The sequence below is a fragment of the Coregonus lavaretus genome, assembly GCF_964263955.1.
Source record: "Coregonus lavaretus genome assembly, chromosome: 13".
NCBI lineage: Eukaryota > Metazoa > Chordata > Actinopteri > Salmoniformes > Salmonidae > Coregonus > Coregonus lavaretus.
The window spans coordinates 13186704-13200669 of record NC_140000.1 but is presented as its reverse complement, the minus strand read 5'-3'; the positions used below and the strand labels follow the sequence as shown (position 1 = coordinate 13200669).

Sequence of the window (13966 nt, the reverse complement as noted above, 5' to 3'; positions counted from 1 at the left end):
ATTCTAGACAATTCTGTGATTCCAACTTTGTGGCAACAGTTTGGGGAAGGCCCTTTCCAGTTTCAGCATAACGATGCCGGTGTGGAAGAACTTCACTGGCCTGCACAGAGCCCTGACCTCAACCCCATCGAACACCTTTGGGATGAATTGGAACGCCGACTGTGAGCCAGGCCTAATCACCCATCATCAGAGCCCTACCTCACTAATGCACTTGTGGCTGAATGGAAGCAAGTCCCCGCAGCAATGTTCTAACATCTAGTGGAAAGCCTACCCAGAAGAGTGGAGGCTGTTATAGCAGCAAAAGGGGGACCAACTCCATATTAATGCCCATGATTTTGGAATGAGATGTTCGATGAGCAGGTGTCCACATACTTTTATCATGTAGTGTATGTTGCTATACAGTATAGTTGCAAGTGATTCTGGCCTGAGGTATCCTATAGACTGCTCTTGCGCAAAGACAAATATAAATATTCTCTCAATACACTACTTGTCTGTGTGAAACAGTACAGTATACACAAGGTAACAGATTGCAAAAACACAATTTCATTTTAGAAATCGGTTGATTTAATGTTATGTGCTGACAAGACAGAGAGATGATGGGTATAAAAACTGACACAGCTTAACATAAACATTAGCATGGACAATTGTCCATCAGATACAGTAATAATCGTGTGAACACAGAGTACTGCTCTGCACTCAGGACAAGTGAAAAGGCAGTTAATACAATGGAATAAATATGCATCCAAAGCAGATCAATGGGCCAATAAAAGCCAGTAAAAAAATTGAGAATATAAGTATGAAGTTATGAAAACATCTATTCATATTAAAGATAAACATTTGGATCACCCAAGCATTTTTCATTTCCAGTATATAAAACTATTTACAGTAAATGCATGGAAGCCTGATTATACAGGAGTGAATACAGTTCAGTCCAGACCCATTTTATCCCAGCAATCAATCAATGAATCAATCACATTTAGTTATAAAGCCCTTTTTACATCAGCAGATGTCACAAAGTGCTATACAGAAACCCAGCCTAAAACCCCAAACAGCAATCAATGCAGAACTAGAAGCACGGTGGCTAGAAAAACTCCCTAGAAAGGCAGGAACCTAGGAAGAAACCTAGAGAGGAACCAGGCTCTGAGGGTTGGCCAGTCCTCTTCTGGCTGTGCCGGGTGGCGATTATAAGAGTACATCGCCATAAAGGCCAGATTGTTCTTCAATCTGGCCTTTAGCAAACTAAAGATTTATAAAAATGGAAATTATAAACAAATAATTATTAAAATCATACATGCACCAACACTACAAACTTTATCAAGATATATAAAATAGACTATAGCCATAAATATGCTTGGAATTTGACTTTACAACAGTGATTTTGGTACCACCCACAGGTGAAAAATAAATTACAACAGATAAAAAAAAAAAACTAATGTGGTTGATAATTACTATTTCTTAATAGGTTACAGTATGTACAAAAAGCTTCTGGTTGGTCTGTTAATTATTATAAAATAGAGAGAGTTTTGTGCTTGACAGATAAAATATACAGTTTACAATCACAGTGAATTGTCAAAAATAGTAACATTTGATTGGATTCCAGAATACCATTTCTTATACTGTACAGTGCTTGTGGTAATCTATTGTCTTGTATTGATACATTATATTGTAATGATATGCAGTTAGATGCAGCTTCTGAGAACACAAGAGACACGGTACATATGTTACCACATGTAACTGCATATCATTACTGTCTATAGCAGGGCTGCCCAATCCTGGTCCTGAAGGGCCGAAACACTACTGTTTTTCATCCTCTCCTTCTAATCAGGGACTAATTCAGACCTGGGACACCAGGTGAGTGCAATTAACTACCAGGTAGAAACAAAAACCAGAAGTGTTTTAGTGAAAGATGAAAAGGTAGTCTATAATATTTACAAAAATATTTAAAATCACCAAAGAAGCTTTGGCTTTCTGCTTATTGCTGAGGATTCCTGAGATGGTATGAGCACCCAATGAAAGAATACAGCCCTCAAACTACACTCTGGACCTTGAAGCCAGTTCCACTGCTTTTTTTTCATTGTTCCCCATCTAATCAGACACTGATTTAGATCTGGGACACCAGGTGGGTGTAATTCATTATCAGGTAGAACAGAAAAACAGCAGGCTCCGGACCTCGTAGGGTAAGAGTTGAATACCACTGGAATACAGTATCACACTAAACTAGTCAATCTGCAACACACTGTCTAGCAGGCCTACTCTAGACACTTCAGCAATATGAACAGACTACTTTTAATCAGTGGATTACCCTAAACCAAAACTTACTGGCAGCCCTTAGGGAAGTGCCTGTAGCAATATTTGCTAAACCCTGTTTTAGTATATTCCCTGTTTACTTCAGTGGCAATTCTACCTAAGAAAGTTACATTGAGGAAATCCCCAAAACCAATTCTCACCAAAAATAAGAAAATGAAGTGTACAGCAATCAAAAACGTATATAATGAATCAAGTTGTGCTCCCCGCTAACCCTTCAAATATTTTGTCAAACTATCTTAATTGCGCCTCACCCACACCTTCAAAAACCTGCATAGACCCATCATAATTAAGCTCATAGGTAAAATGGCAGTTTTACCTCCCCCTCTCCAACCAGTTGGTTTAGCTCTTCACAGCCCCCCATGGCTGCAGAGTGGCATAAGGCATGATGAACTGCGGGGTTGGCTGGGGCAGGACGTAGTAGCCGAACACTGGGGGAGGCGGAGGTGGAGGCGCGTATATTGTGGTGAGGAACACAGGACCCTTCTTCTTGTACGTTGTGGGCCACACAGGGGCAGGGTGGTAGAAGTACTGCTGAGAGGTGGGCTGGAGCTGGAGAGAGAAAGAACAGAGGGAGAGAGATCTTAGATATGATTCCGATTATAATTCATCTTCATTTCAATAATCAGATAGTACTTCGAGAGCACTTATTCTGGATGTGTAGGATCTGGTGCTACGTGAATCCACGTGTCCACAGTGCTACATTGTGGATGTCAGATAGGGAGATTTGGTACCACATTAAGGTCATGTAGATTAACAGAAAAGTTCTTACCAGTGTTTTGTTGACCTTCTGTTGAGCATGCTCGACCCTGAACCAGTCCCGAACCCTGGGCATCATGGCAATCACACAAGGTTTGCCCTCCACCTTTTCCTTCTCTTTCTTTCCCTCTTTCTCCTTCTCCTCATCTTTTCTTCCCTCCGTCTCTCCATCCATCCCCTCCTCCTCTGTGTCACTGGAGACAGCAGAGCCACAGTCAGACGAGGTGGCGGAGTGGTAGTCGGACGTATCCAGGTCGACATCTTTGTCTCCTTTCACATAGTCCTCATCCTCCTCTTCTCCTTCTTTGAAACGAGCTACTGTGAAGTACCTGCTGTTCTCCCCTGACCTGTGAGAGAGGAAAGAGAATACATTAGTTCCTGTAAAAAAAACACAGAAACAAGCTACTGTGAAGTACCTGCAGTTCTCCCCTGACCTGTGAGAGAGGAAAGAGAATACATTAGTTCCTGTAAAAAAAAACACAGAAACAAGCTACTGTGAAGTACCTGCTGTTCTCTCCTGACCTGTGAGAGAGGAAAGAGAATACATTAGTTCCTGTAAAAAAAAACACAGAAACAAGCTACTGTGAAGTACCTGCTGTTCTCTCCTGACCTGTGAGAGAGGAAAGAGAATACATTAGTTCCTGTAAAAAAAACACAGAAATGAGCTACTGTGAAGTACCTGCAGTTCTCCCCTGACCTGTGAGAGAGGAAAGAGAATACATTAGTTCCTGTAAAAAAACACAGAAACGAGCTACTGTGAAGTACCTGCTGTTCTCCCCTGACCTGTGAGAGAGGAAAGAGAATACATTAGTTCCTGTAAAAAGAACACAGAAACAAGCTACTGTGAAGTACCTGCTGTTCTCCCCTGACCTGTGAGAGAGGAAAGAGAATACATTAGTTCCTGTAAAAAAAACACAGAAACAAGCTACTGTGAAGTACCTGCTGTTCTCCCCTGACCTGTGAGACAGGAAAGAGAATACATTAGTTCCTGTAAAAAAAACACATTGGAATGACCTATAAACCACCTTGTAGCCATTTCCTGCAGTCAAATGACCTAGTGGCCTCATGGGTGGAATATTATTAATATTTTTCATAATTTCATAATCAAAAAAGCAGCTGAAAATTCGGTGTTTCTATGTTAAACGGTTTTGTTATATTTCAGTCTTCTGTGATGTATATAAAGTGTAATATTGGGATGCAAACTCAAAATGTAATACATTTCAACTCTATATCTGACATGGAACATGTCTTCTTTTTTTAAAGCCCATAACCATGTGTGTGAGGTGTACACTTTTGTTTCACAGCAGATTTTTTTAAGACTACCAAGAATCACTCTGTGTGACCCTGATTTAACCCACTGCAGTAAAAGGTTGAAGGATCTAACAGTTTCACTTGTATCAACACATCTCCCTCAGGATCATTTCCTCATTGTAGTTGTTGTATTTCCTCACCCTCCTCCTACCGTAACTTGATGAGTCATCACATAGTGGGCAGGTTCGTACAACACATGCATCATGATGATAATTATGGTACCTCCAGAGAGCTGACTGTAATGACGAATGAAAGCCTTCTTCCTCTGCCTTCTGAGACTGAGCATGTCACTGTCTCACTGTGTGTGTACGTCTGTGCACGTGTGAGTAACATAGTGTGACTCACCGTGCGCACACCTCCAGTGGGTCGATCCACAGCGCAATCTCGCATGGGAGGCCCAGCTCGCTGGGTTTGAGCTCGCTCTCCTCACACGCCCTCAGCACCTCCTCATCACACGGCACCCCCTCGCTTACCCTGATGCACCTGAGAGGGGTGAAAGTGCAGATGTCACAACTCCACTCTCCCGAGTGCTGTTCACCTGGACCACAGTCCAATTCTCATCATATACAGCTGTGGAAAAATGTAAGAGACCACTGCACATTTTTCTTAAATCAGCATCTCTACATGTATGACAGACATTCCATTCCAGTGTCTGTTGAATTCCAACACAGGCACACCTCATTCTACTGAATTAGGTACTGATTAGGTGATCACATGAACCAAATCTTATTTAACGAGGAAAAGTATAAAAACCACTGCTGTGGTCATCACTATCCTCTTGCAATAGGACCAGATGGATGGCAAAAACAGTGCTAATAGTACCTCAAAAGTAATATTAATAAAAAAAGAACTATTGACCATGCCAAAAGAGTTTAAAAGGAAAGTTTTGAGTGAGGAAAAGAAGGGTTCAATTCTGGCTTTACTGGCAGAGGGATACAGTGAGCGTCAGGTTGCTTCCATCCATAAAATGTCAAAGACGGCGGTTTATAAGAACAAGGTCAAGCAGCAGACATTGGAGACAACAAAGCTACAGACCGGCAGAGGGCGAAAACGACTCTCTACTGACCGGGATGAACGCCAACTCATTCGAATGTCACTCAACAACCGTAGGATGACATCAAGTGACCTACAAAAAGAATGGCAAACGGCAGCTGGGGTGAAGTGCACGGCGAGGACGGTTCGAAACAGGCTCCTAGGGGCAGGGCTGAAGTCGTACAAAGCTAGAAAAAAAGCCCTTCATCAATGAGAAGCAAAGAAGAGCCAGGCAGAGGTTTGCAAAAGACCATAAGGATTTGACCATAGAGGACTGGAGTAAGGTCATCTTCTCTGATGAGTCCAATTTTCAGCTTTGCCCAACACCTGGTCGTCTAGTGGTTAGACTGAGACATGGAGAGGCCTACAAGCCACAGTGTCTCGCACCCACTGTGAAATTTGATGGAGGATCGGTGATGATCTGGGGGTGCTTCAGCAAGGCTGGAATCGGGCACGTACAAGGTTGTCCTGGAAGAAAACTTGCTTCCTTTTGCTCTGACATTGTTCCCCAACTCTGAGGATTGGTTTTTCCAGCAGGACAATGTGCCATGCCACACAGCCAGGTCAATCAAGGTGTGGATGGAGGACCACCAGATCCTGTCATGGCCAGCCCAATCTCCAGACCTGAACCTCATTGAAAACTTCTGGAATGTGATCAAGGGGAAGATGGATGGTCACAAGCCATCAAACAAAGCTCTTCCTAAGTTAAAACATTACTATTGTGTTGTTTAAAAATGAACATGAGCTTATTTTCTTTGCATTATTCGAGGTCTGACATCACTGCATCTTTTTTGTTATTTTGACCAGTTGTCATTTTCTGCAAATAAATACTCTAAATGACAATATTTTTATTTGGAATTTGGGAGAAATGTTGTCAGTAGTTTATAGAATAAAACAAACATGTTATTTTTACCCAAACACATACCTAGAAATAGTCAAACCAGAGAAACTCATAATTTTGCAGTGGTCTCTTAATTTTCTCAGCAGCTGTATTATGTATCTTCTCAGAGACAGCCACACGAAATAACAACCCAGTTACTTCACTTCTTTAATATTTCACTTCACTTGCTGATTACCTGAATGCCTGTCCTTTGTTGGGGTTGTCGGGGTACCAGTGGTCTTTGAATTTGTCACACAGAAGTTGCCGCAACTTTCCAGCAAAAGCGTCAGCTTTGGTTCCATCCAAGCCACCCCGCTCCACAGCTAGGCGTCTCAGGAAATTCACCCCAGCGTTTACCTCTCTCTTCATCGTTTCTGTGAAGAAATAGGTGCAGAAAACATTTGTCTATCCTGTAAAGCTACTCAACTAATTTAGAAGATTTGAACCAACAGTACAGCGTGGAAAAACTATTCCGAAACTACAGCGTGTGTGTTCAATTCACAAGCCACCACTGTCAAAAAACATTCTCAGTTCCTCAAACCCCAGAACAGCCCTATTTCACAGTCTGTATTACAAAATATTTACCACCTTTCAGTCTAATGTAGGGCAGGAGGAACTCCGCTCCTCGGATAAGACCTCTTCCTAGAGTATTTCTATGATCATTACCTTCAGACCACACTACATCTATCTGTTCAATGTACGCAAGTCAGACTGGCCTTCTGTTGTTGAAACAAACTGGGAACCAAAGGTCGTAGTTTGTATACAGGCAAACAAGATGCAAATAGACTCATAGGCCATGTTGGCATGTGAATATGTCACATACGCAAAACATGTCAGGTACAGACCAAAGGTACAGTATGTGCCTTCTGATAGATAAGAGTGTCTGTTTCTTCTCAGTAGTGCCAGACAGTGTCAGATTGACATAGGGTAGAAGGTACAGTACAACCCTTGCCTACAGTACAGGTCAAAGAACTTTAATGTTTGCCCGCTTAGCAGAAATGCTGAGCCAGTTTAGCTGATTAGCCATCATGAAACTACATATGTGAGGAGTGTAAGTGACACCCTGGAAAGACAGTGTGTTGACTTCCTGCTCTGGTTTAGTCGAGGTGCGAGGGTTAATTGTTGTTGTCAGTGTAGACCTGACATACATAGAGGGAGTCAGGGAGAATCTGAAAAAACACTGGTTGCATCAGCTTCCACCTCAAGCATCTTCCCGGAGGTGACAGACTTTGTCTGGTGACAAAACAATGTACTAATGGCATTACGTAAACTGTTAAGCAATTATACAGAAACAATTTGTTTTTACAGGTCACAAGTGAAGAAGTAAGTTAATTTCCCTTAAGACCAACATAACAAATAGCTTTACCGTACAGTCCTACTGGGCACAGATGTCAGTTTAACATCTAGCTTTGATTTACATTTGGTTGAGTGTCAACTAACGGGAATTCAATGTGAACAAAAAAATCACGTCATTAGATTTAGGTTAAAAGTTTGATGAAAAAAATACAAAATGCCCTTACGTTGATGACTTTTTGCAATTCCAATTCGTTTTCCACATTGATTCAACGTCACCACATTGATTTGGGCAGTTGAAATGATGAGGAAACAAGGTTGATTCAACCAGTTTTGTCCCAGTGGGGTAGGTTCAGTGAGCTTATTCAGTTATTAACCACTTTGTAACTCAGTTGTAGAGATATACCAGATGGTGAGGTAACAAAGTCATATTCATTACATTATTACTTCACAATATTGCTTTTAGATGCTTTTCATGATCGCATGGTACTGTGATTATATCTTACTCAATAACAGAATGCATTTTTCATTAGAACTCTACCAGTACACGGTCACAAGTCCTTGAAGAACTCCGTGTGCCTCAGGATGTTATGTCGAAACTCTCTCCCTCTATCTCACTTTCACATAAACACACACACACAGCCACAGACACCAGTACCTCAGTCTGAAGACAACTCTGTAAACCCAGCTGACACTATGGTTTTTCAGCTAGGATTTCCTGTTTCAGATAGCTGGCATAACTGAAAAGCATTTGCAGGTGGTGCCTCTAGCCTGCACTCTTAAACTGCCTCGTCCCACAGTTGGTGGAAAGAAAGAATGTTAGATACGTAACAGGATATTTACAGTGGGGGGGTGACAGAATGGTAATCCTTTTTACCTTAGGGATATACAGAAGAAGGGTAGACTTTGTTTGTACATGTGATCAATGTGACATGGACCAGTTTGAATGGACTGAAAAATATTGTTTTCATCACCATGTTGAAACCCAATAGAAATGTCAGTGAGAAGTTACTAATGTAGGATCTTAATTTGAGACAGTTTGCTACAGCAGGAAAATAATCCTGCAGCAACAGGAAATGTGAATTATTGTGTGGATTATAATTAATGGACGTTTCTGTAGGGGTTGATACATTTTTTGTAAGTGAAAATCAAGTCTGAAATTTCAAAGTGGAAATTATAAACTTCAGAAGCCTTTTCAAACCTCAAATACACTACAAGTTTTAAATTTCCTGCATTGCAGGAAAGTTCTCCTGCAACAGGGTGACCAAATTAAGATCCTACATCTGTACAGACATACAGTAACACAGACTGTTACAGACACAGACTACTGACTCATCACATTGTTCTGACTGACTAGTTCACAGTCTGACCACTTCTCTAACTTCACAGCCACATAATGTCATTCAGTCTAATAATATTGACCACAACAATCACCACAGGTTTGTTATTTTTCAGACTGCACAGCAACATACAGATGTAGGATCTTAATTTGACCTATATTATCACAGCAAAATAATCCTGCAGCGACAGGATTGGAACGTTTAGTCCATAATGTTGCTTGATCGGTGGTTAGGCTATTAGCTGGCCAAAGGTAGGCTACATGAAAGGTGCAACACTGTTAATATAACCGTGTGTTAGCGTGGGTTTTCAGTGAATTTATGTAACTCACAAAGCTCCTCTGCATTTCCTGCGCTGCATTTCAGCAACAAGAGTGATCAAATTAAGATCCTACAACGGTAGAGCCATTTCTCTAAAGTGTAACTAACAGACACATATTTTGGCCACTGCTGTACATCACTGAAGACATTGGGAGGCTAATTGAGAGACATGAGCATCTCTGAACTTAGTAATGTGGTTCTTGTGCAGTATCTAGGACAGGGCATGTAATGGCGAGGGTTATCAGGTCAAGAGGTGGTGAGAAGTTTCATTCTGTGATATGCTCCCCTCCACTCTGCAGTCTAGTGTGAAACCTCTTACAGCTCAGAGAGCTGACCTCATGTTAGATGATGGCCCAGTCATTTACTGGTTGCCTCATCTGTCATCATAAACTTTGCATATTAAAGTGCTATTATCGCTAAATCATTCACTACCTTATTTAGACTGGATTGATGTGGACATTGCTCATGATTAGATTAGAATATGTTAGGACCACTGAGACCAGAATGAAACATCTTCCTGTCTATAAATTACATTATCCAGATAAAAAATGTAATGCCATGAACAGATCTGCATTCTGCAAGGCCCTCATCTACAGTGGGGAGAACAAGTATTTGATAAACTGCCAATTTTGCAGGTTTTCCTACTTACAAAGCATGTAGAGGTCTGTAATTTTTATCATAGGTACACTTCAACTGTGAGAAAATCCAGAAAATCACATTGTATGATTTTTAAGTAATTAATTTGCATTTTATTGCATGACATAAGTATTTGATCACCTACCAACCAGTAAGAATTCCGGCTCTCACAGACCTGTTAGTTTTTCTTTAAGAAGCCCTCCTGTTCTCCACTGATTACCTGTATTAACTGCACCTGTTTGAACTCGTTACCTGTATAAAAGACACCTGTTCACACATTCAATCAAACAGACTCCAACCTCTCCACAATGGCCAAGACCAGAGAGCTGTGTAAGGACATCAGGGATAAAATTGTAGACCTGCACAAGGCTGGGATGGGCTACAGGACAATAGGCAAGCAGCTTGGTGAGAAGGCAACAACTGTTGGCGTAATTATTAGAAAATGGAAGAAGTTCAAGATGACGGTCAATCACCCTCGGTCTGGGACTCCATGCAAGATCTCACCTCGTGGGGCATCAATGATCATGAGGAAGGTGAGGGATCAGCCCAGAACTACACGGCAGGACCTGGTCAATGACCTGAAGAGAGCTGGGACCACAGTCTCAAAGAAAACCATTAGTAACACACTACGCCGTCATGGATTAAAATCCTGCAGCGCACGCAAGGTCCCCCTGCTCAAGCCAGCGCATGTCCAGGCCCGTCTGAAGTTTGCCAATGACCATCTGGATGATCCAGAGGAGGAATGGGAGAAGGTCATGTAGTCTGATGAGACAAAAATTGAGCTTTTTGGTCTAAACTCCACTCGCCGTGTTTGGAGGAAGAAGAAGGATGAGTACAACCCCAAGAACACCATCCCAACCGTGAAGCATGGAGGTGGAAACATCATTCTTTGGGGATGCTTTTCTGCAAAGGGGACAGGACGACTGCACCGTATTGAGGGGAGGATGGATGGGGCCATGTATCGCGAGATCTTGGCCAACAACCTCCTTCCCTCAGTAAGAGCATTGAAGATGGGTCGTGGCTGGGTCTTCCAGCATGACAACGACCCGAAACACACAGCCAGGGCAACTAAGGAGTTGCTCCGTACGAAGCATCTCAAGGTCCTGGAGTGGCCTAGCCAGTCTCCAGACCTGAACCCAATAGAACATCTTTGGAGGGAGCTGAAAGTCTGTATTGCCCAGCGACAGCCCCGAAACCTGAAGGATCTGGAGAAGGTCTGTATGGAGGAGTGGGCCAAAATCCCTGCTGCAGTGTGTGCAAACCTGGTCAAGACCTACAGGAAACGTATGATCTCTGTAATTGCAAACAAAGGTTTCTGTACCAAATATTAAGTTCTGCTTTTCTGATGTATCAAATACTTATGTCATGCAATAAAATGCTAATTAATTACTTAAAAATCATACAATGTGATTTTCTGGATTTTTGTTTTAGATTCCGTCTCTCACAGTTGAAGTGTACCTATGATACAGACCTCTACATGCTTTGTAAGTAGGAAAACCTGCAAAATCGGCAGTGTATCAAATACTTGTTCTCCCCACTGTATGTCCTAGATCTGTATGTCCTAGATCAAAAGCCATCGCACAGAAGTGAGGTGGAGAGCCATGGTGGACGCCCTATGCTCCCAAAGGGGCCAAGAGGTTTAAAGACACACTCCAGCTATTTTTGAACTTTTCCTGTTAAAAAACAATATCCCGAGTATAAATACAGTAATGTACACACCAGTGGTGGCTGGTGGCACTTTAAAAGGGGAGGGCAGGCTCATAGTAATTGCTGGAACGGAATTAATGGAATGGTCTCAAACACATCAAACACCTGGTTTCCATGTGTTTGATACCATTCCATTCACTCCATTCATTATTAAGAGCTGTCCTCCCCTCACCAGCCTCCTCTGGTACACACACTTAAGGTTAAAACAATACATTCTGAGAAATGTTTTGTTTTTTAAACACAACTGCAAACTTCACAGAGTTGGTCTGATGTGATGTCATTGGCATCCCCCCTTGCTTGCGGGAAAAATAGAATAGCAATAGAGGACAATAGAGGATCTTCGAGGACATCAACTACCTGAGCCATGGCCTGTTCACCCCGCTATCATCCAGAAGGCGAGGTCAGTACAGTGCATCAAAGCTGGGACCGAGAGACTGAAAAACAGCTTCTATCTCAAGGCCATCAGACTGTTAAATAGCCATCACCAGCCGGCTACCACCCGGTTGCGCAACCCTGCACCCTAGAGGCTGCTGCCCTATGTACATAGACATGGAATCACTGGTCACTTTAATAATGGAACACTAGTCACTTTAATAATGTTTACATACACCCCCCCCCCACACACACACTTGTGCCATGTCATGACATACCTGGACCTCCTATTGAGATGTGCCTTTTGGTAAGTAAATCGGGTGATAAAGAGGTGAAATGGAGCCTGGGGTGCATCTTTAAGCCAAATCAGATCTGTATGTAAATTGCATTTACATGCATAGCAACCGTTCCAGTAGCAGAGTCTTTGAGTGACATGCTTACCCTCTATAGACAGTACACAGTGACCCACTGCCTCTAACAGACAAAGCAGTAACACTGAGGTGTTGGTATTGCAGCAACCCCTGTATTGATCTGTGTGTAAAGACAGAGACATGACCTCTCTACAACCCAATAACAACATACATGTCAGTCCATGTTGTTCAAGGGTGAGAAAATTGACATGGTGTTCCCAATAATCTGAACCAATCCACTGAGCCTAACACAGTACAATAACCTACATAATAACCAATAATTGTATAATAACTAGTTCCTATTAAGATGAGTGAACACTGGCAGTGAGAAGCTTCTGTGTTATACATGCTGTCTGTATTTCTTTGACATCAGTTAATTAATATCTGGTTGTTGTTGTTGAGTAATATGGCTGCTTGGAAGATTATGGTTATAGCACAGTAATGTTATAGCAGCATATACAATACATGAGGTTGTTGGCCCATGCCATGTGGGGAGTCTTGTTGATAGCAAGTTCATGTAAATGGAAAGAAAACAGCTGACATTTCAGATCTGAAAGAGTGGATTTGAGTCTCCTATAGCCCGGTCACGTGCTTCCTGAGCCTATGGAAAGAGTCAACACTGCAGAGATTGGATACATTGTAACACTTGAACTCAAGTGATTGCTATAATGTAACTTGTGAAGAACATTAAATGGTTATCATTTAGAGATCACACATCCTGTAGGCTACACGTCAAACAGATTTCAGATTGGGTTTTCCGTTCAGCCCGTGGTTTTGTAATTTTCCGCGTTGTGGCGCCGACTTTTTTCTGCCTCTTTCGAAAACATTGAACAGGGGAGTGGGTTCTCAACGCGGAAATCCCCCCATGTAATTGGAAATTCAAAACGTTTCCTTGAATAGATTCCGCGTTTATCCTAAAGATTAAGTCTAAATTGTTTCAAATATACAAACTTAAATAATAGTTCGATTTGGGAATAAAAAAGCTAAACAACAATTAAACTAGGTTCCAATTAAATTATTACACGCTACAAGGATTGTCGTGGTGAGCTAGCTGTTGTAATTGCTGTCATTTCTAGTCATTAAGCAGCATATTCCTTAAAGAATAAATACATGTACAACTTTTGTAATACCCAAACAATAACCAAGTTATTTAAATCACGTGGAAAGAGCCTAAATTTGTTTACAAATTTATTTTTCAATCACATCAAAAGGTTGACTTCCAAATATGGTAAGCTTCTCAATATTTCTCACTTACCTGTCTAATAACCGCAGTATTTTAAATATCCAGTGTAATGACGCTGTTTTCTCTATTTCCTCTCTATATTGCTGTGATCAGACTACTTGTATAGTTATCGGCACATGTTGCTTCCTTTTTCTCTTTGGTACAATCAAAGTGATCCACGTTCCTGGTTTTGCGTTGGTCTGTGGGAATATCTCAATTGCATTCTCCTCGCGTCCTCTCTCCTCGTCTCCTTCTCAAAATCCATTGGATGAGAAAACCAGGGGTCCCGCCCCTCTGACCTTCTCCTCCAATGGGTTTTGATAAGGAGACGAGGAGAGAGGATGCAACGTATATTTAATTGAGATTATCCCTGTGTTGCGTA

The 13966-nt window shown here is 41.7% G+C and overlaps 1 protein-coding gene across 4 annotated transcripts; it reads right to left on the bottom strand.

Annotated features, from left to right (window-relative positions):
• Positions 1 to 541: 541 nt before the first annotated feature.
• On the bottom strand, positions 542 to 13757 carry LOC311140500 (maternal B9.15 protein-like). 4 transcript variants are annotated; one of them, XM_084175584.1, is made up of 6 exons: positions 13618 to 13750; positions 6483 to 6660; positions 4720 to 4857; positions 3743 to 3760; positions 3077 to 3392; positions 542 to 2856 (listed from the first exon to the last, which is right to left on the bottom strand). In XM_084175584.1, the coding sequence occupies exons 2-6, from the start codon at positions 6653 to 6655 to the stop codon at positions 2647 to 2649; spliced, it is 855 nt and encodes a 284-aa protein (XP_084031710.1). In that variant the 5' UTR covers positions 6656 to 6660; positions 13618 to 13750; the 3' UTR covers positions 542 to 2646. The 4 variants fall into 4 exon arrangements, with proteins under 4 accessions (XP_084031710.1, XP_084031707.1, XP_084031709.1 ...); XM_084175581.1 differs by lacking the exon at positions 3743 to 3760 and adding an exon at positions 3480 to 3497; XM_084175583.1 differs by lacking the exons at positions 3743 to 3760; positions 13618 to 13750 and adding exons at positions 3480 to 3497; positions 6875 to 8817.
• Between the last annotated feature and the right edge of the window lie 209 nt (positions 13758 to 13966).

Coding starts and splice junctions, on each gene's coding strand:
- LOC311140500 (XM_084175582.1), bottom strand. CDS start 6,655: ATGAAGAGAGAGGTAAACGCTGGGGTGAATTTCCTGAGACGCCTAGCT. Junction 3,411..4,719: donor CCACTGGAGGTGTGCGCACG/GTGAGTCACACT, acceptor CCTCTCTCACAG/GTCAGGGGAGAACAGCAGGT. Junction 2,857..3,076: donor AGAAGGTCAACAAAACACTG/GTAAGAACTTTT, acceptor TTCTCTCTCCAG/CTCCAGCCCACCTCTCAGCA.